This window comes from Aquarana catesbeiana, linkage group LG11, assembly GCF_042186555.1.
Source record: "Aquarana catesbeiana isolate 2022-GZ linkage group LG11, ASM4218655v1, whole genome shotgun sequence".
Taxonomy (NCBI): Eukaryota; Metazoa; Chordata; class Amphibia; order Anura; family Ranidae; genus Aquarana; species Aquarana catesbeiana.
Window position 1 is genome coordinate 118322022 of NC_133334.1, and position 26631 is coordinate 118348652.

A 26631-nucleotide genomic window follows, 5' to 3' on the forward strand; every position below is an offset into this window, starting at 1 on the left:
TGGTATGACAGGAAAATATTTTCTGAATTCCGGTGCACCAAGCAAAACTATAATACCATTTAGTATATCACTGTAAACTTTTCAATGTATTACAGTATACCAGTAATTACACAGTGTATAGTTTATGATTTTCAAAAAGATAGTCTTTTCAAAATCAGTCAACTGTCATTTAAAGTGGAACTCCCGACAAAACTTTTTTTTCTAGCGTTTTGAATATGGTAGTAAAGGGTTGCTTTCTGTGTCCCCCTAGAGATTTCTGTTATTTTTTTTCCCAGTAACAGCATAAGAATCTCATTAAAGAGGACCGAGAAAAAAAATAAAAACAGACAGAAGTTCTAACCCTCCCCCTCTGATAAATATACTTTTATCGCTTTCTGTGAGAGGAGTAAAGATTTTGCTCATCTGCTGTCTCGTTGAATGAACAGGAATTAGGGGCCTAACCTATATCAAACATGAACTACATCAAAATCAAAAGAAAAACAATAGATAGAGTTTCAGTTTGAAAATGTTACTTTGTTGTTGAAGATAGTATTCAATTATTTGTGGGCATTTCTAATTAGCACAAATGGATCCGTTTTCCTGTTTGACTTCCTACTTAAAGATTACAGCAGGTGGACTGACCTGAGAAAATGTATGCAGAAATCCTCTTGAGCTATAGAAAATAGAAAGTGATTCAGCTAACTGGCCATCCAGACAAAATGAAAAAAATCAGTTTTGGGTAAATTCAAATATTACATATACATTTTCATATATCTTTGGATCATAAATGCACAGACGTCTACGGTTTACAACTGACTAGATAGATCTTTGCCCCTGTAATTCAGATCATTTAAAGTACACCTGGCATGAAATTATGTAGGCTGCCATTGCTCAATTATCATGTCATTATAGTGCTGTGCAAAAGTTTTAGACAGGTATGAAGAAATGCTGTTTTGTAAGAATGCAGTGAATAGAAGAAAAGTCAAAATCAAATCAGTATTTGGTATGACTATCCTTTGGCTTCAAATCAGTATCAGTTCTTCTAGGTACACTTGCACACAGTTTGCGAGAACTTGGCAGTCAGGTTGTTCCAAATATCTTGGAGAACTACCACAATCACAGATCTTCTGTGGATGTAGGCTGCCTCCAGTCCTTCTGTCTCTTTATGTAATCCCAGACAGACTCCTGCTGTATTAACATCTATGCAGGTTGCGGTTGATGCATTTTTCCAGCACGTTTGGTGTTTTTTAACACTTATTTTTGATGCATTTTGCTTTTTTTTGGCTAATAGGAAAGTGTGACAGTTCTGTTCCTGTAGTGCAACTTTGATGTGACATTGATGCGACTTTACACTCTGGCACTCGAGTAGCATCAAAGTCGCATCAAAGTAGCACAGGATTCTTTATGTGTCCAAAGTCGCATTTTAGGGTTAAGGGCTAGGACTAGGGTTAAGGGTTAGGATTAAAATTAGGGTTAGCAGCAATCATTAGGCTTAAGGTTAGCGGTAATTGTTAGGGTTAGCATTCTAATAACCCCAACAATTACCACTAACCCTAACCTTACTCTAACTCTAACCCTAACTCTAACCATTACTCTTACCCTATCCCTTACTCTAACTCTAACTCCAACCCTAACCCTTAACTCTAACCCTTAATAACCCTAACCCTTAAAGCGGGGTTCCACCCAAATTTTGAACATTATCTCTATGCATTCTCTTCCTTGCCTAGATGCTGACATGCTGTGTAAAAAAATTTATATCGCCGTAATTACCTTTTTTTCTAATCTTCTTAGCACTTCCTGGTTTTCCTCCCATGGGAGTAGGAGTGTTTCTAGCCTCTCCCAGACCTCCCACAGTCCCCTGGGAGCTAGTCTCAGGCTTCCCAGCATGCATTGTGCAACAGCGTCATCACAACATCTCGGTGAATGCTGGGAGCACAGCATTCACCGCATCCAGGAAATACATGCTTGTGGGCTTCAAATGCCCACAATGAAGATGGAAACCGCCTTTAGTGAATTTTATAAGTTATTCTTTACAACGAAATCGGACACAGGCGGACTTATTACACAGAACATGTAAGTAGATAATCATGAGAAGAAAAGTTTGTGAATGAACTCCAAAAAAAAAAAACGATAGATAGGTGGACCTCCGCTTTAACTCTAACCCTAATTCTAAATCTAACCCTAGCCCTTAGCCTGATGCTAACATGCCACTTTGAACACATAAAGGTTCATGCGCTACTTTGATGTGACCTTGATGCTACTTGAGTGTCAGAGAGTGTAAAGTTGCATCAAAGTCACCCTCCATGAACAGAACTGTCATACTTTCATATTAGCCAAAAAAAACGCAAAACACATAAAAAACGCAACACTTGCATTTTTGGTGCGGGCCCATTGAAGCCTATTATATGTAAAACACAATCTGTTGCTGGTAAAAAAGTCCCTGACCCTTTCCAAAAAACGTGAGGACATTGCTGATCTGCCTCCTCCTCCTACAGTGCAGTTGACGGAGGAAAAAGATTCCGTTCATGCCGGGATTGCCCAGGCTTTAGCTCAACTGCTCACCCCAATGATCTCAGATGCAGTGGACAAGGCTGTCCAGCATGGCATATATACAGTCTCATATATATATATATATATATATATATATATATATATGAAAAAGTCCAAGTGAAAATTTCTTCTTTTTCTTTTAATTCTTTGCTTATTTGGTTCTAACATTTTTTTAATACTTTTTTAGTATTGTTCATGCATTTATATGTTTATACGTTTACATTATGTGGGTGACCACTGTAAGCACCAGCCTTGACTGGCTACAGCTAATTTTTATGTATTCTCCACTATTTTATGGTGTAATTTTTTATGTCATTTTTATGTCTTAGAGATACTACTTCCCCTTTAAGACAGATGTCATTAGTTTTTTTTATATTAATTAATATTTTTTTATTCATTATTTTAATCCTGGTTCAATTACTAGGTACATTGTCCAATTCTTTTTATTAGGGTACACTCGCTCGTTTTTATTTTGTCATTTCCATTTATTTTCTCTATGGTGTGCCCTTATTAGTGCCATGATCATTCCGTTTGTCAAAAGACTAGGTCATTTCCTGTTTCCAGCCGTCCTGAATGATACAGGTGGCTGCGCCATCTTGCCCTACACCCGGAAGTTGTTTAACAGCAGTCCGGCTACACTTCCGGTTTCGGAAACGAAGTTTGGAATGCACGTGGCGAAGCCATCTTGCCTGAAACTGGAAGTAAACTCACAATAGCGGTATACAAACACCAGGGCTGATGCATGCTAAGGGGGTCACCTATATCTATAAATAGACAGTGTTTGTGAGGGATCAGCACCCCAGATGATGCCTGTTTAGGTGAAACGCATCGGGTTTCCATGCTGGTTCCACAGATACTGTCCTGTTCTGAAGCGCTTAATTTTATCATTGGAGAATGTAAGTGTAATTCTTATGTTTGTTTACAATAAATATTTTACGGAATTACGCTATATGCCCCCTTCTTTTCCTCTTCACCCTCATGGTTGAGCTGACCTGCTTCTGTGTTTTAACCTGCTGAACGCATCACCTTGAACGTCCACTTGGAGGTTACATCCATGCAATGAAACTGTGCCTTCCTGGTTACCTTTTTAAAGCTTGATTGGCTCGTCAGATGTTCACCTGTATGAGTCCAATCTTTCCGGTAAGAGACTGGTGGTTCTGGTGGTGGACTGTCTATGTCATGCACTATTTTTTCAATGATTACAGTGATTGCCAGTTAATTTTCATTTGGATCACATTTCAGGACTTATTATGACCTCTCTGTGGTCCCTCATTTTCACTTATGGACATTAACCTTCATTGAATATATGTCACTTCATCTTCTGATTTTATTATCATCTTCACCAGTTAATTATTTTTATACCAGTTGTTTTTTAGCACTGCACATTTTTTACCCCTTTATTGTTTAACCTTTAGACTGCTGTGTTGGCTGCTCATTTATGCTCTGACAGCACAATATATTTGTTTTCATAGTTTTAATATACTTCAGGCAGGCAGATGATCCAGTTAGCTGCAGTGTATTTACTATGTATATATATATATATATACAGTCAGTCTCGTATATATTTTCACTACATACAGTTTAGCTATATCTCACTGCAGGCCGTTCCTGGTGTACTGTTTCTAATATACTTCTGGCAGGCAGGTGATTCAGTGAGCTGCAGTCCATACAGTCTCCTACATATATATATATACAGCATTCTAGTCTAGCCAAGCCTATATCTGACTGCAGGCCATTCCTGGTGTACTTTTTCTAGTAATCTTCAGGTGGTGTTTTGCTAATAAAATTTTACAGCATGCCTGGAAGGCCACCAAGGAGAGGCAGATGCTCACAGGCCACTAAAAGAGGGCAAGCAGGCTCTGTGTCTACAGCCACCAGTGCTGGTCGTGGACACGGTGCATCCTCAGCACGTGGCAGTGGTGCACGCTTGTCCTTTTTTTCGGCAGCTGGCCGTGTTAATCCACAACATGCAGAAGAGTTGGTAGAGTGGATAACTAAGCCGTCCTCATCCTCCTCATCCTCTGTCACCCAGGCTCAGAGTAGTTTGCCTGCCAATGCAGCTGCCAAAGCGGCCTATTCCATCGGCTTAATATAATCAGTCACTCCTTCCCTAGCCCCACCAGCATTCATGGAGGAGTCCCCCAAACTGTACGACCACAGTGTCCGGTACATGCTGCAGGAGGATGCGCAGTGTTTTGAAGGCTCTGATGATGGTACCTAGGTTGAGGAAGGTAGTAACATGAGCCCAGAGAGAGGGGGTGCCCAAGAAGGACAAGAAACTGGCAGTCATGTTCCCCCAGCTGCAGCATACTGCTAGGTTTGCTCGAGTGACGAGGAGGGAGGGGATGATGAGGTCACTGACTCTACGTGGGTGCCTATTAGAAGAGAGGAGGAGGCAGATCTCCAACGAGGCAGGATGCCATCCAGGGGCCAGCTTAAGGGGAGTCACCCAACCGCATCACACTGCAGAGCTCCGCATGTGCAAGGCGCTGCTGACTCCCCGCATATTTTGAAAAGTTCTTTGGTGTGGGCCTTTTTGATATGTGTGCAGCAGATCGCACCGTTGCCGTTTGCAACATATGTTTGAAGCGTATCAAGCGTGGCCAAAACTGCCACTTGGGCACCACATGCTTGACCAGACATATGTCTACCTCCCATGCAGTGCATTGGCAACAGTAATTAAAAGACCCAAACCAAAGAACAAGGTGGACCTCTCCTTGCTCCTCATAAGTTGGGATCTCCAACCCCACTATACCTTCAGTTCTCTCAGAAACCTGCACCGAGAGGAATGAAGGTGTAGAATTAGGTGTGCCAAGTACTTGCGGGCAATCTGCTATCGCTACACCAACATCCGATTGTAGCAGGCAAATTTCCCTACCCCAGTTGCTAAACTGGCAAAAAAAATTTGGTCCCAACCATCCACATGCTAAGCGGCTGAATGATAGCTTGGATAAATTGCTAGCACTTCAACTGCTGCCTTTTCAGCTGGTAGACTCTGCCCCCTTTCGTGAATTTGTGGAATGTGCAGTACCTCAGTGGCAGGTTCCCAAATGCCATTTCTTTTCACGGAAGGCCATTCCGGCTCTCTACTGGCATGTGGAAGGCAATGTCTTGGCCTCACTGGACAGGGCGGTCAGCGGTAAGGTGCAAATTACCGCTGACTCATGGTCCAGCAGGCATGGACAGGGATGTTACCTTTCTTTCACGGTGCACTGGGTAACTCTGCTGGCAGCTGGGAAGGATGCAGGACAGGATACAGTATTGTTGGAGCTTGTTCCACCACCACGCCTCCAAAATGCTAGTAGTGGTGATTCTGCCACACCTCTCTCCCCCACCCCCTCCTCTTCTTCTTCCTCTATGGCCTCTTCCTCTGCAGATTTGTCCTCAGAACCAGCAGTGCTCCATAGGCGTTTAAGGGGCTACGTAATCACTCAGGCAAAAAGATGTCATGCGGTGCTTGAGTTGGTCTGCTTAGGGGACAGGAGCCACACTGGGGCAGAGATTCTGTCAGCTCTGCAGGGGCAGACCCAGAGGTGGTTGACGCCACGCCAGCTTCAGCCAGGAATGGTGGTTTGCGACAATGGCACCAACCTCCTCTGCGCCCTCCGACAGGGACACTTGACCCATGTTCCCTGTTTGGCTCACGTCCTTAATTTTGTGGTGCAGAGGTCCTTGTGCAGGTACCCAGGCTTACAGGATCTCCTGAGGCAAGCCAGGAAAGTCTGTGGGCATTTCCACCGGTCATATAATGTCAGTGCTCGGCTGGCTGACCTTCAAAAGGAATGCAACCTGCCCAAGAACCGCTTCATTTGTGACATGCCCACCAGGTGGAACTCAACGTTGGCAATGCTGCAGCAGCTGCACATGCAGCAGAGGGCCATCAATGAGTACCTGTGTGAGTATGGCACCAGGACAGGGTCAGGGGAGCTTGGCTTTTTTTCGCCACGCCAGTGGCTACTGATTAAGGAGGCATGCACTGTCCTGTCCCCATTTGAGGAGGCCACGAGGATGGTGAGCAGTGACAGTGCATGCATCAGTGATACTGTCCCTCTTGTCTTCCTGTTAAAGCACATGCTTCGTGGAATAATGGACAGGGCACTTGAGGCAGAACAGACTTCCTTACCCCTCAAGGCCCCCTTTGTCCAGACAGTATTCATGCTGGCACCCTGATCACACAAGAAGAGGAGAAGGAGGAGGAGGATGAGGATTGTGTCAGCATGGAGGTGGAGCCTAGCACTCAGCATCAGCAGCAGTCTTCAAGGAATCGTTTTCAGTCCCCAGAAACCCATGGACTTGTATGTGGCTGGGAGAAGGTGGCTGTGGATCATGTCATTCTTAATGACCCAGAGGATCGAATGCCTCAGCAAATCTTCGCAGCATGTCCTCCCTGATCCTGCAAAGCCTGCGAAAGGACCCTCGGATTCGTGGTATCAAGGAGAGGGATCATTACTGGCTGGCAACTCTTCTTGATCCACGTTACAAGGGTAAGGTTGCAGAACTTATCCAGCCTTCGCAGAGAGAGCAGAGAATGAAACATCTTCAGGAGACCTTGCAGAAAGGTTTGTGCAATGCGTTTCCAGAGCCTGGGATGTTACAATTTCCTGGTCCTCCTGGACAACGTGTTGCTGAGGCTTCAGTCAGTCACAGAAGGAGCGGTGTTAAAGGTGGCCGTCTGACCGATGCGTTCAGACAATTCTTTAGTCCACAGCCCCAAGGTCTGATTGGTTCCAGCAACCATTGCCAGTGTCTGATTTACATGGTGCAGGAATACCTAAGCGCAAGATCAGACTTGGAGACCTTTCCAACCGAAAATCCACTGGGTTACTGGGTCTTGAGGATGGATCACTGGCCAGAGCTTGCACAATATGCAATTGAGCTACTGGCCTGTCCTGCATCCAGCGTTCTTCCTGAACGCACATTCAGTGCTGCTGGAGGCTTTGTAACCGATCACAGAGTGCGCCTGTCCACAGACTCAGTTGATCGGCTCACCTTCATAAAAATGAATCAGTCTTGGATCACCAGCTACCAAGCACCTGATGCTGATGTAACCAATGAATTTTTCTATGAATGTGAGATCCCTTGAAGACTGCCTATGCTGAGTGACTATCCTATTCCTCCTCAATGTTCATGTTGATAGCGTCTAAGAACATTTTTGTTTCAGGGCACCACCACCAGTGCCTAAGGCCCAATTTTTCTGCCCCTGTTTAACAGGGGCGTGTAATTACAATATTTGCTCTAATATTTCACAGCAGGGCTTGTTCCTGTGCTCAACAACAGAATCTGTGAGGGGTTACAGTGTTGTGGCACCACCACCACTGCCTAAGACCCAATTATCTGCCCCTGTTTAACAGGGGTGTGTAATTACAATTTTTGATCTAATATTTCACAGCAGGGCCCGTTCCTGCGCACACCAAGAGTAACTGTGAGGGCTTACAGTGTTGTGGCACCACAACCACATCACCACCAACGGACCAATTTTTCTGCCCCTTTTCAACAGGGGCATGTAATTACAATTCTTGATATAATATTTCACAGCAGGACTCGTTCCAGCGCCCACCAAGAGTAAGTGTGAGGGCTTACAGTGTTCTGCTACCACCAACACCTAAGGCCCAATTTTCCACAGAACTATATAGGGCAGGCCGAATAGTATATATGGGCAGTCCCCTACTTTCAAACATCCAACTTACAAATGACTTCTACTTACAAACAGAGGGAGACAACAGGAAGTGAGAGGAAATCTACCCCCCTTTCGTGAATTTGTGGAATGTGCTGTACCTCAGTGGCAGGTTCCAAAACACCATTTCTTTTTATGGAAGGCCCTTCTGGCTCTTTACCAGCATGTAGAAGGCAATGTTTTGGCCTAGTTGGACAGGACGGTCAGCAGTAAGGTTCATATTACCGCTGACTTATGGTTCAGCAGGCATTGGCAGGGACGTTACCTTTCCTTCACGGCACACTGGGTAACTCTGCTGGCAGCTGGGAAGGATGCAGGATAGGGTTCAGTGTTGTTGGAGCTTGTTCCAACACCACACCTCCAAAATGCTAGTGGTGATTCTGCGACAGCTCTTTCCTCCACCCCCTCCTCTTTTATTACCTCTATAGCCTCTTCTGCAGATTTGTCCTCTGAACCAGTGGTGCTCCGTAAGTGTTCAAGGGGCTATGCAAGCAGTCAGACTAAAAGATACCATGCAGTGCTTGAGTTGGACTGCCTAGGGGACAGGAGCCACACTGGGGTAGAGATTCTGTCAGCTCTGCAGGGGCAGGCTCAGAGGTGGTTGACTCCACGCCAGCTTCAGCCAGGAACGGTTGTATGCGACAATAGCACCAACCTTCACTTCACCCCCTGACAGGGACACCTGACCCATGTTCCATGTTTGGCACATGTCCTGAATTTAGTGGTGCAGCGGTTCTTGAGCAGGTACCCAGGCTTACAAGATCTTATGAGGCAGACCAGAAAAGTCTTTGGTCATTTCCACTGGTCATACAATGCCAGTGCTCAGCTGGCTGACATTCAAAGGGAATGCAACCTGCCCACCAACCTCCTCGCTTGTGACATGCCCACCAGGTGGAATTCAACGTTAGCAATGCTGCAGCGGCTGCACACACAGCAGAGGGTGAGCAATGAGTACTTGTGCAAGTATGGCACCAGGACAGGGACAGGGGAGCTTGGCTTTTTTCACCATGTCAGTGGCTACTGATCAAGGATGTATGCACTGTCCTGTCACCATTTGAGGAGGCCACAAGGATGGTGAGCAGCGACAATGCACGCATCAGTGATACTGTCCCTCTAGTCTTCCTGCTGGAGCACACGCTTTGTGGTATCATGGACAGGGCACTTGAGGCAGAACAGCGAGAGGAAGAGGAGGACTTCCTTTCCTCTCAAGACCCCCTTTATCCAGATAGCGTTCCAAAAACCCGGGAAGAAGAGGAGAAGGAGGAGGAAGATTGTGTCAGCATGGATGTAGAGGATAACACTCAGCAGCAGTCTTCAAGGGATGGTTTTCAGTCCCCAGAAACCCAAGGAGTTGTACGTGGCTGGGAGGAGGTAGTTACGGATAATGTGATCCTTAGTGACCCAGAGGACTCAGAATCGAATGCCTCTGCAAACTTAGTCTGCATGGCCTCCCTGATTCTGCAAAGCATGTGAAAGGACCCTAGGATTTGTGGTATCAAGGAGAGTGATCATTACTGGCTGGCAACCCTTCTTGATCCGTGTTACAAGGGTAAAGTTGCAGAACTCATCTTACCTTCGCAGAGGGAGCAGAGGAGGAGACCTTGAAGAAAGGTTTGTGTAACGTATTTCCAGACCCTGGGAGGTTACCATTTCCTGGTGCTGAGGCTTTGTTTAGTCAGAGGAAGAGCGGTGGAGGAGATGGATGGTGGAGGCCGGCTGACCAATGTCTTTAAAAAATTTTCAGTTCTCAGCACCAACGTCTGATCTGTTCAAGCAACCATCACCAGCGTCTGCATTATATGGTGCAGGAATATCTAGGGGCAAGAGCAGACTTGGAGACCTTTCTAACAGAGCATCCCATGGGTTACTGGGTCTTGAGGATGGACCAGTGGCCAGAACTTGCTCAATATGCAATTGAGCTACTGGCCTGTCCTGCATTCAGTGTACTTTCTGAACACACATTCAGTACTGCTGGAGGGTTTGTAATGGATCAAAGAGTGTACTTGCCTACAGACTTCGTTGACAGGCTCACATTCATAAAAAATGAATCAGTCTTGGATGAGCAGCTATCAAGCACCTGATGCTGATGTAAATGATTGAATTTGCTATGGATCTGGGATCCCTTGAAGACTGTCTATGCTGACTATCCTATTCCTCCTCAATCTTGATGATGCTAGCTTCCAACAATATTTTTGGTTTAGGGCTCCACCACCCAATGCCCAATTTTTCTGCCCCTGTTTAACAGGGGCATGTAATTGAAATTTTTAATATAATATTTCACAGCAGGGCCCGTTCCTGCACCCAACAAGAGTATCAGTGAGGGGTTACAGTGTTGTGGCACCACCACCCAAGACCCAATTTTTCTGCCCCTGTTTAACAGGGGCATGTAATTACAATTATTGATATAATATTTCACAGCAGAGCCTGTTCCTGCACCCAACAAGAGTATCTGTAAGGAGTTACAGTGTTGTGGCACCACCACCCCCACCCAAAGCCCAATTTTTCTGCCCCTATTTAACAGGGGCAAGTAATTAATTTTTTGTATATAATATTTCACAGCAAGGCCCGTTCCTGCGCCCAACAAGAGTGTCTGTGAGGGGTTACAGTGTTGTGACACCACCACCCCAGGCCCAAATTTTCTGCCCTTGGGGCATGTAATTACTATTTTTTAAATAATAGTTAAGCAAGGCCTGTTCCTGCGCCCAACAAGAGTAACTGTGAGGGGTTACAGTATTCTGGTGCCACCGAAACCAAAGGCCCAATTTTTCTGCCCCTGTTTAACAGGGGCATGTAATTACAATTTTTGATATAATATTTCACAGCAGGGCCCGTTCCAGTGTCCAAAAAGAGTAACTGTGAGGGGTTACATCAACACCTAAGGCCCAGTTTTTCTGCAGAGTATATAGGGAAGGCCGTATAGTATATATATACTGCTGTTCAGAGTATATAGTGCCTGGGGACCTGGGGGACCCCACGTCATTTTTTAAATCTTGGTGCAGGGTTCCCCTTAATATCCATACCAGACCTGAATGGCCTGGTATGGATTTTGGGGGGGAACATCCACGCCATTTTTTTTTGTATTTTTGGCACGGGGTTCCCCTTAATATTCACACCAGACCCAAAGAGGTAATGGACTGGGGGGGGACCCATGCCGTTTTTTTCAATGATTTTTATCTATATTGCCGGGATCCGACAATATATTACAGCCGAAAGCAGTTTTAAATGACATTTTTTCCTTTAGAAATGTCATTTTACTGTAGTACTGTTATAAACACAGGAAAGATGCGCTACTTTACAGGTAGACTAAGAACACCCCCAGGCACGATATTTAAAGGAATATTTCATTTTTATTGTTTCACTTTAAGCGTTATTAACATCTCTGCTCCCAAAAAAGGCAGTTTTTAGAACTTTGTTTTGCATTGAGACTATCTGGAACCTTGAATCAGACCGAGACTGAAGTTTAGTTAATTCACACTTGTAAATAATAATAATAAGGTAAACAGAGTAAACGTAGTCAAAATAAGCCAGAATTCAGTAACTGGATCGGGTAGTAAGCCAAGCAAATGTCAGAGAGCCAGAGATAAACGTAGCAGTACAGCAAATGGAGAGGGTTTGGGGGAATAGGGACTTTCAGGAAGCCATGGCCTGGTAAGGTCATGTATTTCCATCCCTAGGGACTGAAAATGATATCATGATCTGGTAAGGTCATGAATATCCATCCCATATGCATTGAAAAAAGAGGGTGTATTTACAAGGAGGGTGGGACTTTATATGAAGCACCGGGCAGCAAGAGAGTACTGAGGTGAAAAAAGGAATTTTATTGGAGAGCTATATTGAAAACATATATATTCCTGGTAACAATAATACGTGGTAACATGGATATAATGATTAGACCATTGAGCACAGTCCATAAATACATGGTATAATAACAATCATATGCAATGTACATGATAATAACAATAAGATTGATGGTAATTTCTCATCTTATCTATGAAAAAGATTGTAGAGGTAAAAATAAAGATGACCAATAAGTGGAAAGACAAGATTGGGGGTAGAATATGAAAACCCCATAGCCAGGGTTTACTCACTGAGGTGTAATGTGTTGCTGATGTGGTGGTAGGGCCCCATAAACAGTCCAGAAATGACTCCAACTCCAACCGGGAGCTGAGGTGGAAAGCCCTGTGGACTGAGAAGGGGCGATACTCAGGGCAGGCACGGCAAACGAGGACATTCTAAAAGGGGAGAAGTGAAGTGTGAGCAAGGAGAAATGGGAGGGGGTAGGGAAGAGGGAATAAGGGGGAGGAAAGAAAGTGGGGGGAAGGGGGGAGGAAAGACAGGGAAGAAGAGGGAACGGGGGGGTTGGGAAGGAGGGGGAAGAAGGGGAAAGGGGGAAGGAAAAACGGGGAGAGGGAAAGGGGGGGGGGAAGAGGGGGGGTGGGGGGAAAAAAGGAAGGCAGGAAAGAAAGAGGGGGGGTGTTGTATGGAGGGGTGGAAGAGTGGTGTTGGGGGAGGGAACATAGGTGGCAGGGATGTGAGTGGAGGGGGTGGTAGACAGGGGAGAGACCGTGAATAGTGTAAATTGATGAAGCCATAATGGTAGTGGTGAGTGTAGCAAATTATCCTTGTGAGGATGAGGAACCCAAAAAAAGGAACCAGGAAGGTCTGGAACAGCCAAATAGTGTGAGAATCTGTGTGAAGAAAGCCTCAACTGCCGGGACCACACGGGGAGCGCCCCTAAATACACCAGCCGCAGAAAGGTCCACCAATGTCACGCCGTGTGACAGGGGGAGGAGCGCCATGCGTAAGACAGACAGAACTCCAGCACCGACACACAGTCAGTTTCCCCATTAAACACGAGCATGGTAGACACAGCTTGTGCGTAGAGGCGTCAGAAGGATGTTGCGCGCACAGCGTGGAGTGCATGACATTGACGTGCAGTAACGGAGCATCCATCCTCCCCGACAGTATGAAGTGTGAGGGGGGGAGTACGCCAGGAAGGCACGTCGTAGCTCCCGGAACAGGAGACAAAACAGACATAATTGCAGCCCAAGATATGCCGACCAACAGTAGCAACAAAACCTACTATTACACCTGATGAGACAGTATAAGAATGGAACAATTAGGAAGGTGACAAGTTAATGGAAATGCAAAATGTGATCAGGTAAGGCAGGAGACTAAACATAGGTAAAAAGGAGCAGAGAAGATAATAAATCTAAGCTGGTAGAGCTTGACCGTGTGCTTCCATCCCTGATTATATTCAATGAATGGAGAAGGTTTGGGGGAATAGGGACTTTCAGGAAGCCATGGCCTGGTAAGGTCATGTATTTCCATCCCTAGGGACTTAAAATGATATCATGATCTGTTAAGGTCATGAATATCCATCCCATATGCATTGAAAAAAGAGGGAGTATTTACAAGGAGGGTGGGACTTTATATGAAGCACTGGGCAGCAAGAGAGTACTGAGATAAAAAAAGGAATTTTATTGGAAAGCTATATTGAAAACATATATATTACTGGTAACAATAATACGTGGTAACATGGATATAATAATTAGACCATTGAGCACAGTCCATAAATACATGGTATAATAGCAATCATATGCAATATACACGATAATAACAATGAGATTGATGGTAATTTTTTATAGTATAAACACATTAAATTCCTTAGTTCACCTCAAAGAAAATAGATATAAAATAGTAATTCAAATGGTATTGCCTGCAGGACCCATGGCCTCACTCGACCTGGGGAGATAAAATTAAATCGCTTGAAAAGTCTTGATAAGATTGGTGAGAACACGGCAACCGGTAGCTCTACGCGTTTTGTGGCTTTTATGCCACTCGTCAGGAGCAAGCGCGTGTGATATCTATGAAAAATATTGTAGAGGTAAAAAGAAAGATGATAAATAAATGGAAAGACAAGATTGGGGGTAGAATATGAAACCCCCAAAGCCAGGGCTTACTCACTGAGGTGTGATGTGTTGCTCATGTGGTGGTAGGGCCCCGCAAACAGTCTAGAAATGGCTCCAACCAGGAGCTGACGTGGAAAGCCCCGCAGACTGAGAAGGGGCGATACCCAGGGCAGGCACGGCAAACGAAGACATTCTAAGGGGAGAAGAGAAGTGTGAGCAAGGAGAAATGGGAGGGGGAGGGAAGAGGGAATAAGGGGGGAGGAAAGAAAGGGGGGAAAGGGGGGAAAGGAAAGACAGGGAATAAGAGGGAAAGGGGGGAGGGGGTTTGTAAAGAGGTGGGAAGGAGGGGGGAGGGGGAAGAAGGGAAAAGGGGGAAGGAAAAACAGGGGGAAGGAAAAACGGGGGGAGGGAAAGGGGGGGAGAGAGGAGGGGAAAAAAGGAAGTCAGGAAAGAAATAAGGGGGTGGTGGGTGGAGGAGTGGGAAGAGTGGTGTTGGGTGAGGGAAAATAGGTGGCAGGGATGTGAGTGGAGGGGGTGGTAGAGAGGGGAGAGACCGTGATTAGAGTAAATTGATGAAGCCATAATGGTAGTGGTGAGTGTAGCAAATTAACATCATGAGGATGAGGAACCCACAAAAAGGGAACCAGGAAGGTCCAGAACAGGCAAATAGTGTGAGAATCTGTGTGAAGAAAGCCTTAAGTGCCGGGACCACCCAGGGAGCGCCCCTAAATAGACCAGCCGCGGGAAGGTCCACCAATGTCACGCCGTGTGGCAGGGGTAGGAGCGCCATGCATTGGACAGCTGGAACTCCGGCACCGACACACAGTCAGTTCCCACCTTAAACACGAGCATGGTAGACATAGCTTGTGCGTAGCGTCGTCAGAAGGACGGCACGTGCACAGCGTGGAGTGCATGACATCGGCGTGCAGTAATGGAGTGTTGGAGCCATTTCTGGACTGTTTGCAGGGCCCTACCACCACAACAGCAAAACATCACACATCACTGAGTAAGCCCTGGCTATGGGGGTTCCATATTCTACCACCAATCTTGTCTTTTCGATTTATTTGTCATCTTTCTTTTTACCTCTACAATATTTTTCATAGATATCACACGTGCTTGCTCCTGACGAGTGGCATAAAAGCCACGAAACACATAGAGCTACCGGTTGCCGTGTTCTCACCAATCTTATCAAGACTTTTCAAGCGATTATGTAATTTTATCTCCCCAGCCATAGGTCCTGCAGGCAATACCATTTGAATTACTATTTTATATCTATTTTCTTTGAGGTGAACTAAGGAATTTAATGTGTTTATACTATGAGAAATTACCATCAATCTTATTGTTATTATCGTGTATATTGCATATGATTGTTCTTATACCATGTATTTATGGACTGTGCTCAATGGTCTAAATATTATATCCATGTTACCTGGTATTATTGTTACCAGGAATATATATGTTTTCAATATAGCTTTCCAATAAAATTCCTTTTCTCATCTCAGTACTCTCTTGCTGCCCGGTGCTTCATATAAAGTCCCACCCTCCTTGTAAATACACCCTCTTTTTTCAATGTAGTAGTACAGCAAGCAGGATCAGGAGCCAGAAGGAACGTCAGCTGAGCAAGTCTTCAACAGGAACGCAGGGAAAAGTCTCTGCGATGTTGACAAAGGCAAAGGCAGAGATCAAGTGAGCTGGACGGCTTTAAGTAGGCAGGACTGATGAGCAGAATCAACAACAGCTGGGTAACTGTGGAGAGAGATGGGAGCTGGCAATTAGCTGACAGCTAAGCGGTCAGCTCAGAGAAGGAAGGGCTGAGCCCAGCCCTGACAGTACCCCCTCCTCAACGACCCCTCCCCCTCGGAGGACCACTGGGTTTGAGGGGAAAACATCTATGGAAATCATGGAGGAGGACAGGGGCATGTAGGTCCGAGGATGAGACCCAAGAGAGTTCCTCTGGAACTTACCCCTTCCAATGCACCAGGTACTGTATGCGCCCACGGAACCTACGGGAGTCAACAATGGATTGTACTTCATACTCCTCATGGTTCTCAACCTGTATAGGGTGAGGACGTGGCACCGAGATGGTAAAGCAGTTGCAGACCAAAGGTATAAGGAGACATGAAACACATTTGAGATGCGCATACTAGGAGGAAGGTCCAAGGCGTAAACCACTGGGTTACGGAAAGGCCCAATAAACCAAGGTGCGAACTTCAAAGAAGGATCATGAAGTTGGAGGTTGCGAGACGACAGTCAGACTCTGTCCCCAACCTGGTAGGAAGGCGCAGGCAGGCGTCTGCAGTCAGCATGGAGTCTGTACGTATCGTTAGCATGTTGCAAAGCCTCCTGAACTTGTGCCCAAGTGGAACGAAGACCACGGAGATGCTGCTCTAACGCAGGAATACTCTGCAGAACAAACGAGTCAGGCAACATGGCAGGTTGGAAACCATAATTCACCATAAACGGGGACAATCGGGAAGCAGAATTCAAGGCACTGTTGTGAGCAAACTCTGCCCACGGTAATAAGTCTGACCAGTTGTTATGATGGTCAGAAATATAGCAACGTAGAAATTGCTCCAAGGACTGATTGGCTCGTTCTGCAGCCCCATTAGTCTGTGGGTGATACGCAGAGGAGAATGCAAGCTGAATTCCCAACTGTGCACAAAAGGCTTGCCAGAACCGGGAGACAAACTGACTACCCCTGTCCGAGACAATCACCTTGTGTAGCCCATGTAAGCGAAAGATCTCCCAAGCAAAAATGGAAGCCAGTTTCTTAGAATTGGGTAACTTCTTAAGTGAAATACAATGACACATCTTTGAGAACCGGTCAACCACCATAAGGATAACAGTGTTGCCTTGTAGTTGGCTAACTCCACAATGAAATCCATAGACAGGTGGGTCCAGGGCCTCTCTCCATTGGGTATGGGTTGTAGGAGGCCCACTGGAAGGTGTCCTCGACTCTTTGAACACATGGAACAGGCAGCTACGAAGGCAGTTACATCAGCACGTAGACTAGGCCACCAGAATTGTTGAAGTTGATTCTTCCCAGGGTGGCCAGTTGCCTTGGGAGAATGGTAAGTCTGGAGTACGGAGACTCCCTGGGACAAAGCAGTGGTCACAAAGTCTCTCAGGAGGAGCATGGACCTGAGCAGCAAGAATTTTGTCACCCAAAGGAGAAGTAAGACTGATGCACACCATAGCCAGAATACAATCAGGAGGAATCAAAGGAACTGGAACCAACTCCAACTTGGAAGTGGAGGAAAATTGTTGTGACAAGGCGTCAGCCCTTACATTCTTAGTACCGGGTAAGAATGAGAAAATGTAATTAAAACTCGACAAGAAAAGAGCCCATCGCGCCCTTCTGGGAGAGAGGCACTTAACCTCAGACAAGAATGTGAGATTCTTATGGTCAGTAAGAATGAGAGCCAGCACAGTGGTACCTTCAAGGAGATGTCTCCATTCTTTCAGGGCTAAAATGATCGCCAACAGCTCTCTGTCACCAATCTCATAATTGCACTCTGCAGGTGACAATTTCTTGGAAATGTAGCCACATGGATGCTTAGCGCTCTCAGAGTTAGGACGTTGAGACAGAAGGGCACCAACTCCAGTTTCAGAAGCATCAACTTCTAGGATAAAAGGCAACATAGGATCTGGATGTGCCAACACAGGAGCAGAAACAAAGGTAGCCTTGAGACTCTCAAAGGCCTTAATGGACTCCGGAGACCAACTCTGTGGGTTACCGTCCTTTCTGGTCATATCAGTCAGGGGCTTGACCAAAGACGAGAAGTTACGAAAAAACTTCCGACAATAATTGGCAAAGCCCAGGAAACGCTGCAGAGGACGTAAACCCATGGGTCTGGACCACTGTAGGACTGCTGAAAGTTTCTCTGGGTCCATCGAAAAACCAGCAGTGGAAATGACATAGCCCAGGAATTTAACCTGTTCACGATGGAACTCGCACTTCTCCAGTTTACAATAGAGATTATTTTCTCTTAGTTTATGAAGCACACGACAGACATCTATGTGGTGGCTCTCCAGGGACTTGGAAAATATGAGGATGTCATCGAGGACATCGTTAATAAATTCCTGGAAAAATGCCAGAGCGTTACAAAGGCCAAAAGGCATTACGAGGTACTCATAATGGCCTGTTCTGGTATTAAACGCAGTTTTCCACTCGTCGCCCTCCTTAATCCGCACGAGATTGTATGCCCCTCTTAAATAAAGCTTCGTGAAAACGGTTGCTCCCTTGAGGCGGTCAAATAACTCTGTAATCAATGGAATCGGGTAGGCATTCTTAATCGTGAAATGATTGAGACCCCTATAATCAATACAAGGTCTCAGTTCACCGCTCTTCTTCTTCACAAATAAGAAACCAGCAGGAGACGAGGATTTGCAGATGAAACCTCGAGAAAGTGCGTCTGCAACATACTTCTCCATGGCCTTATCCTCCAAGACCGACAAAGGGTAAACCCGGCCACGAGGGGGTATGGCACCAGGTTGAAGGTCAATTGCGCAATCATAAGGCCGGTGTGGAGGCAAACTACTGGCTTGACCTTTGTCAAAGACATCGCTAAAATTGTGGTACTCCTCCGGCAGGGAGGAGAGTGAAGAGGTGCACAGGACCTTGGCTACCTTCTGAAAGCATGTTTTACTGCATTGTGGTGACCAGGAGAGAACCTCAGCACGGAGCCAATCAAAGGAGGGGTTGTGCCTCTGTAACCAAGGATAACCAATAACCAGCGGAAACCTAGGTGAGGAAATAACTTGGAATTGGATTATCTCATGGTGAAGAGCCCCTACGGCCATGGACAACGGAACCATCTCATGAGTCACATGGGCAGGCTGTAGAGGTCTCCCATCAAGAGCCTCAATGGCAAGTGGAGTGTCACACAGCTGCAGCGGAAGCGAGTGCTGCGATACAAAGGCAGCATCAATGAACAGGCCTGCAGCCCCAGAGTCGATTAGAGCCTGTATCTCGATGGACGATTCAGCCCAAGAAAGGGTGACCGAAACCAGGGGCTTATCCTTCTGGATAACTGGGGTAGAAACAACGCCACCTAAGGTCTATCCATCACAGGACCTCAAGGTTGGGGCGTTCCCTGGACGGGTAGGACAAGACTTCAAAAAGTGACCTGCCTGGCCACAATCTCTCCCCCCTCCTAAAGGCTTTCTCATCCACAGAGAGATGCGTGAAGCCCAAGTGCATGGGTTCATCTTCACTGACTGACTCGGTACCAGGAGGCATGTGAGGTGAGGGAGGCACAGGTGGGACTGCAAAGCTCGGAGGCAAACGTACAGGAGGCTTCTGCAAGCGCTCCTTAAAAGAGAGTCTTTCTCTGAGTCTGGAGTCAACGAGGATGGCAAACATGATCAACCTCTCCAGCTCAGTGGGTATATCTCGGGCTGCTATCTCATCCTCGATGGAATCCTGAGAGACCATGAGAAAAAGCAGCCACGAGGGCCTCATTGTTCCAAGCAACCTCTGCTGCCAGAGTACGGAATTCAAGGGCGTAGTTGGCAACAGTTCTCATACCCTGGTTGATGGACATGAGGCACTTGGCAGCAGAAGTGGAGCGTGCGGCAACGTCAAATACCCCTTTAAAGGAGGCCATAAAGTCAGGGTAACTCAAGACAACAGGTTTTTGCGTCTCCCATAGAGGGTTTGCCCAGGCCAAGGCTCTCTCAGAAAGCAAAGATATCACGAAACCTACTTTGCGTCTGTACGTGGGAAATGCCTGGGGCAGCATCTCAAAGTGAATCTTAACCTGGTTGAGAAACCCTCTGCATTGAATTGGATCTCCCCCAAATTGCTGGGGAAGCAGAGCGGAACCAGACATACCTCTTAGAGAGGTAATACTCAAGGTGGGTGCCTGCACAGAGACTGGGGCAGCAGCAGGGATGGCCTGCAACTCAGGTTGTACCGGAGCAGCTACAGTGGGAGTTTCCAGGTGAGCCGTGCGACTCAGGAGCATTTGTAATGCTATGGCAAACTGATCCATGCGGTGATCTTGCTCATCCAATCTGGAAAAAATATTACCAACAAGTGGATTGACTGTATCTTCTGAATTCATGGCCTTCGCCTACTATCAGGAACCATGAATCAGACCGAGACAGAAGTATAGTTAAATCACACTTGTTTGATAATAATAATAGTAAGGTAAACAGAGTAAACATAGTCAAAACAAGCCAGAGTTCAGTAACCAGATCAGCCAAGCAAATGTCAGAGAGCCAGAGATAAACGTAGTAGTACAGCAAGCAGGATCAGTAGCCAGAAGGAACATCAGACGAGCAAGTCTTCAACAGGAACGCAGGAGAAAGTCTCTGTGATGTTGACAAAGGCGAAGGCAGAGATCAAGTGAGCTGGATGGCTTTAAGTAGGCAGGACTGACGAGCAGAATCAACAACAGCTGGGTAACGGTGGAGAGAGATGGGAGCTGGCAATTAGCCGACAGCTGAGCGGTCAGCTCAGAGAAGGAAGGGCGGAGCCCAGCCCTGACAGATACATGTCCCCTGGGGCAGGACCCGGGTCCCCAAACACTTTTTATGGCAATAACTTGCATATAAGCCTTTAAAATGAACACTTTTGATTTTTCATGTTTGTGTCCCATGGACTTTAACGATGTTCGCACAAATTTTTTGCCTGGTCACATGTTCTGCTGTGAACCGAACTGGGGCATGTTAGGCTCATCCCTACTCTCTAGCCACGGGCGTATCTAGGAAACAAAGCAGCCTTACAAATCCTCCTTCCAAGCATGGGCGCAATGCCTCTTTCTTTAACTGGTCAATTATTCGCTGATTTTTATAGGATGACTGCTCTCTGCCTCCCATGGGGCATACCTGATATTGAGCTGGCGGTATTGTACTTAACCAACAGATGCTTTCCCCACTCCAAAGGCTTCCAAACCGGAGAGTCCTGTTTTACATTGTATGCTCTGCATGGTTTTTCTTGTCAGGAAACGCTAGCTTCCTTGCCTAGATACAGATGGGGTTTCTGGTGTGTTTTTTTTGTCCTCAATATATCATCTGTGTCGGACTATCACTGGTATGGGACAGCAACATACCCACCTGATGGGGGTTTTTTAGCTGGACTTTTATGTGTATGTTCATTTCTCATAAAAAAAAATGAAGTCAATAGATATATATGATTGATGTTTTATGGTTTATCCTCCTTATTTCTTTTGGTCGAGCTTAACTTAACTCCTGTTCTATTTTGAGTAGACAAATTGTTGATTTGTACTATTTTATCATGTTACTGTATAATAAAATATATATTTTTTACCAACATTTTGATCTGCCTTTCAAAAAATCCATGAGGGGTTTTACCGTGCTTTATGCACCAAGTGTTTTATGTCTCAAGACTGTGTCAAACAATTGATAATTGCCATAGTAAGAATGGTGCCAAATGATGACATCTCTCCTGCTACCTGCCTTGATTTGCACATACCTTATGTTAAGATAAATGACAGTAGGGAGGTAGCCAGATCGCTCCACCAATTCTTTACTACGGGGCCCCATATGTAGTTATGCCCTTGCTAGACAGACAGTGGAACATATGATATGGCAAAATCTTACTTGTCTGAGAGACCTCCAAACACAATGGACCCAACCAGAACTCCTGACATGTAAATGGACTGAGCCAGTTGTCTCATTCTACGATGACTACAGACCAGATCCCACTACAAGAAAGAAGAGTCAGGGGAGGAGGAATCATGAGAAACAACACAGAACATTTTTATGCAAACTACGTTAATAAAAGCAAATAAGGTGAGAGGTGGAATCCAAAAGTGAGGAAGGATTAGGGCAATATTCATGTTTTACTGCTAACCACAGCAGACAGAAAGAAAACTCCTTTGCTTCTAGTACAGTAAGAAAAGGCTAGATTTCTCAGTCAACTTTTATTGCTGTCTATGAGGTTGATTGACTAAAGGCAAATAGACTGTGCACTTTCAAAGCGCAGTTGCACTCTGTCTTTGGGTATTCTTTGCAAAGTGAATTTTCACCTCATTTACCAAACTCTGGTGCAACTGCACTTGCAAAGCGCCTTTAGTAAATCAACCCCTGTGGGGGTTTGTTTTACTAAAAGCAAATCCACTTTGCACTGCAAGTGCACTTGAAAGTGCACTGAAAATGCACTAGGAAGTGCAGTCGCTGTAGATCTGAGGGAAAGATCTGAAATGAGGGGAAGCACTACTGATTTTATCCTTCAATCATGTGAAAGCTAAAATGCTCTTTTTTATTTTCCTTAAATGTCCCCCTCAGATCTACAGCGACTGCACTTCCAAGTGTACTTTCAGTGCACTTTCAAGTGCATTTGTAGTGCAAAGTAGAGTTGCCTTTAGTAAATAACCCCCTGTGTCTCTGTGGCAGATTTCTCATCACTTCCTCTATGGTTTGACTGTTTTCATTGTGACTGTAAGTGGGAAATCTACCTAGCAAAAAACCTGACAGGGGTTCTAATGCTTCTTAACGCTATCCAAAACATAAAAAAACAATTTTTTGGCTGAACAGACATTTAAAGTAGAACTATAGGCAAATCTTTTCTTTCTCATTTTGGAGGGTTATAACCCCTTTTTGGTTTATTTTTACCATCTTTGTCCCATTAGGGAGATTTACCTTCACTTCCTGTCCCATAGCCAAACAGGAAGTGAGAGGGAATCCCTTGGGGTCCCCCAGGTCACCAGAACTAGTGTCCCCATTGTAAGATATTCCCTCTATTACTTTTCTGGGGACAACCCCAAATCTGGTATTTTCCTTTACTTTCACTTTCAATGAAATGAATGGTAAACAGGATAAACAGAGAGGGTGAATCTCCCTAATAGGGACACAGACAGCAATAAAAACTGATAGGTTTTCTAATCCACCACCCCTCTATCCAAAACTAAAAAAAAAAAGTTTTGCCTTTAGTAATACTTTATTTATTTTTTCCACAATAACATGTTTAAACAGATATAGGAAATCGACATAGCTAAAGGTGAGACATTGTAAAATATATTTCAATAACAATATCTGACAGCAATACTTAACTTTATAATAGGGATTTAAAGTACATCAGGAAAAATAAAATGGAATTATACAAAATTGCACAAAATGGGTAGAGGGGAGTACATATACTGTTACATAATATAATAGGGATTGTAGGTGAGGCAAAGATAGTTATACTTTAAGACTGTCAGTTAAGTGATGACTTTTACCTTCCACCACTTAACAACCAGGGATGTGTTGATAAACATAAACCTCTTTATTATTAGCGTAGAATTGCAAAGTATATTGTTTAAAAAGCCATCCTCTTACAGAGGCAGTGGGGGTTATTTACTAAAGCAAAATCCACTTTGCACTGCAAGTGCACTTGGAAGTAAAGTCGCTGAAGAATCCAAGGGGGACATGCAAGGAAAATAGAAAACAGAGTTTTAGCTTGCACATGATTGGAGGATAAAATCAGCAGAGCTTCCACTCATTTCAGATCTCCCTCTTTGATTTAGAGCGACTGCACTTCCAAGTGCACTTTCAGTGCACTTGCGGTGCAATGTGGATTTGCCTTTTGTAAATAACCCCCAATGCCCAAAGTACTAAATATCACTGACATAAAGAGGCAACTAACTATTATGTTGGTATTTTTCCATTTCAATATTATTTTTTCTAATTTTTATGATAGAAAGTGTGATAATGTTAAATCAATGTAACAAGAAGCAAACTGCAAAGTTACATATAAATTATCAATGCAAAATATACACTAGAGTATAAAAACATCAGGTAAAACATTATAAATTATTAGTGATACATAGGTGGTGTCTAGAGTTTTTGTGTATTTCACAATGTATTAGGAGCATATTAACATTTTTAATATAGAGAAAATATGATAAATTAGAACATGAGCAGCAAGGGATGAGAACAAACAGATAGATGAAGAGCCCAGGAGAAAGGTTTGAAAAGTGAGATGGGAAAATATGTCAGATAAGGAGTACGGGGAAAAGGGGTGGTAGTTAAGGAAAAGCGGATGCATGCGCGGTGCCAAGCGGAGCGGACATGCCGTCTGAAGCTCCGCTACCTGAAGGAGGGTAAAGCCCTAATAACAGCGGGTGTTTGCCAAACACCCGCAAGTATATAGTTCCTACCTCAGACCATAGCACCCTGGAACATTGGGGTTTCATCCCCGGCAGTCTTCATTTAAATATGAAGCCAAAGGCTGTCAAAGACACACCGGCTCATACAGCAACCAAAATGGCGCCGCAGCCATCCTCCTCAGGATCCTCACATGGTGCTGTGAAAGCTTTAAACACATATACATATTCTCAGGCTCTCTCAGAAGAAGAAGATTTTGATCGTGAGAACCTGGAGGATACCTCTCAGGATAAATTGGCTTCCCCAGCCATGTTAAAACAAATAGAAAAAAATATTTCATAAAGCCTTAAAGCCCACCTCAGACCATATAACAACCAGCCTCACCAAAAAAGATTAGAGAACTGGATCAACGCATGTCTGAACTTGAAACTAGAGGGGACAACATAGAAAACTATACCCTGAATTACTCAGCAGAGATTGAAAACCTTAAAGAGGAAAATATAATGTTGCAGACCAGATTGGAGAACTATGAAAAATCACTCAAGACGCTCCAATTTGCGCATTAGAGGTATTCCTGAATCTATAATTGACTTACAAGCCACAATAATAGCACCTTTTCAGGAATTACAACCGGCTATTCCAGTAGATCGTCTCGAGATGGACAGGGTTCATAGAGCCATAACACCCAAAACACCTGAGGGTCCACTCAGTGACATTATTGCTAAGTTCCATTTTTATCGAACGAAAGAACAACTCTTAGCCACAGCAAGAAGTAAAGAATCTCTAACTTTCTAAGGCCATAACTTTCAACTCTTTGCAGACTTGTCTCAACTAACTATCAATAAAAGACGGGCTTTGAAACCCCTTGCTCCAAGGCCCCAAATATATATGTCGCACTGCAAATGATAAACTCAAGACACAGAAGACACACGCCGAAGATCTACATCATGTTCATCACGCAAATCATCTACCACATCAGGAAGAAACAAACATCATAGTTCGAACAAAAGAGGTCACTTTAGATCCCCAGTCCCGGTTCCTGATGATTCCATAGACATAAGATTGCTTTATAAAGAGGTTTTTATAACCATCGGCTGGTTGAGTCTACCAACTCATATCATTTATTTTTCATATGGCCTTAAAATGGTTCTAACCTTACTCTTGAATATTTAGCTATGATAATGCGATATCTTGTCCATTTTCATAAGCTCATACTCATACTATGAATTACTTTTCTTATTTTATACGTGTTAATTCAGTTACAAGGTTTAGTTTTTTAGTTTTTTTTTTTTTAGTCTTTCTCTGCCTTAACGAGATATACTAACTGCCTTAACAGTTTTATCACATAGTGTTATAGATACCACTTACATGGTTAGCTTTGTATGAAACTTGGATTCCTTTTCATTAACCACATTTTGCAGTTCTCGGACCCTCAGTTCCTGTTTGGGCAATTTTGTTCTTGTTGTTTAAATATCTATGGTAAAATATTACTATGGTATGGTCTATGGTAAATAATACAGTTGGCTTTCCTTATCCTTCAGGGATGTTGCCTGCATTTCCTTCTTGCTACCCTCAGTTTGTTCATTGAAACAGTGGACAACTGACAGTAGCTAATGTACCCTTGGAGAGAGGGTTTTTTCTCCCCTCAATGAATATGTTATATGGTTATACATATTTTATCTAATATTCGTGACATTTTAAAATTGTCATTTTATTTTGGATCTTCTCCCTTTTCCTTTTTTTTTCTTTCTCCACCCCCCCCCCCCCCCCTTGGAGGAAAATTCTATCACATGTTGTTTTAGACTACATGATACCATACTTTATTATCCCTGAATGTACAGGGATTCAACATTCCGCAAAAACGCACCAAAGCCTTTCATTCCTTCACCTCTAGGAAGGCGCATATTTTGTGCCTTCAAGAAACTAACTTCACAACACAATCCACTCCTAAATTTTTCAGTAATATATATTCTTAAGTATATACAGCCTCAGCTTCGATTAAACAGCATGGTGTACTTTTTGCATTCCATCGCACTATTACATTTACATTATTAAAGGGGATTAAAGACCCTGAGGGTCGTTATCTGATCCTTACAGGGCACTTACTGGATAGTGCTATCACAATAGTGTCATATTATGCCCCTAATAAACAACCTACTTCTTTCCTTTCACATCTTTTACAGGTGGTGGAATCATACAAAATAGGTACAGTAATTACATGTGGAGATTCTAATCAGACTCTCTTCCCCTTTTTAGACAAATCACCAATACCTCAGTCGAATATTCCCAATAAACACTCTTTTTCGCAACACAATTTAGTGGACTCCTGGCGTAAGTTGAATCCAAACAAAACCACAGTACACACACTATTCATATCCCTATCATTGATTCTCGTGGATTTATCATATATTTCTAACCATAGGTATGGTGCCTGAAGTCCCAGCATCCAAAATTTTACCA

The 26631-nt window shown here is 44.4% G+C and overlaps 1 protein-coding gene across 1 annotated transcript in view; it reads right to left on the minus strand.

The window, feature by feature from the left end:
• Positions 1-26631, minus strand: part of LOC141112292 (solute carrier family 22 member 6-B-like) — a 125912-nt gene that overhangs the window by 67030 nt on the left and 32251 nt on the right. The window contains exon 2 of the mRNA XM_073604948.1: positions 21685-21788. Within this exon, the coding sequence (XP_073461049.1) occupies positions 21685-21788 (104 nt within the window). The remainder of the gene's footprint in view (positions 1-21684; positions 21789-26631) is intronic.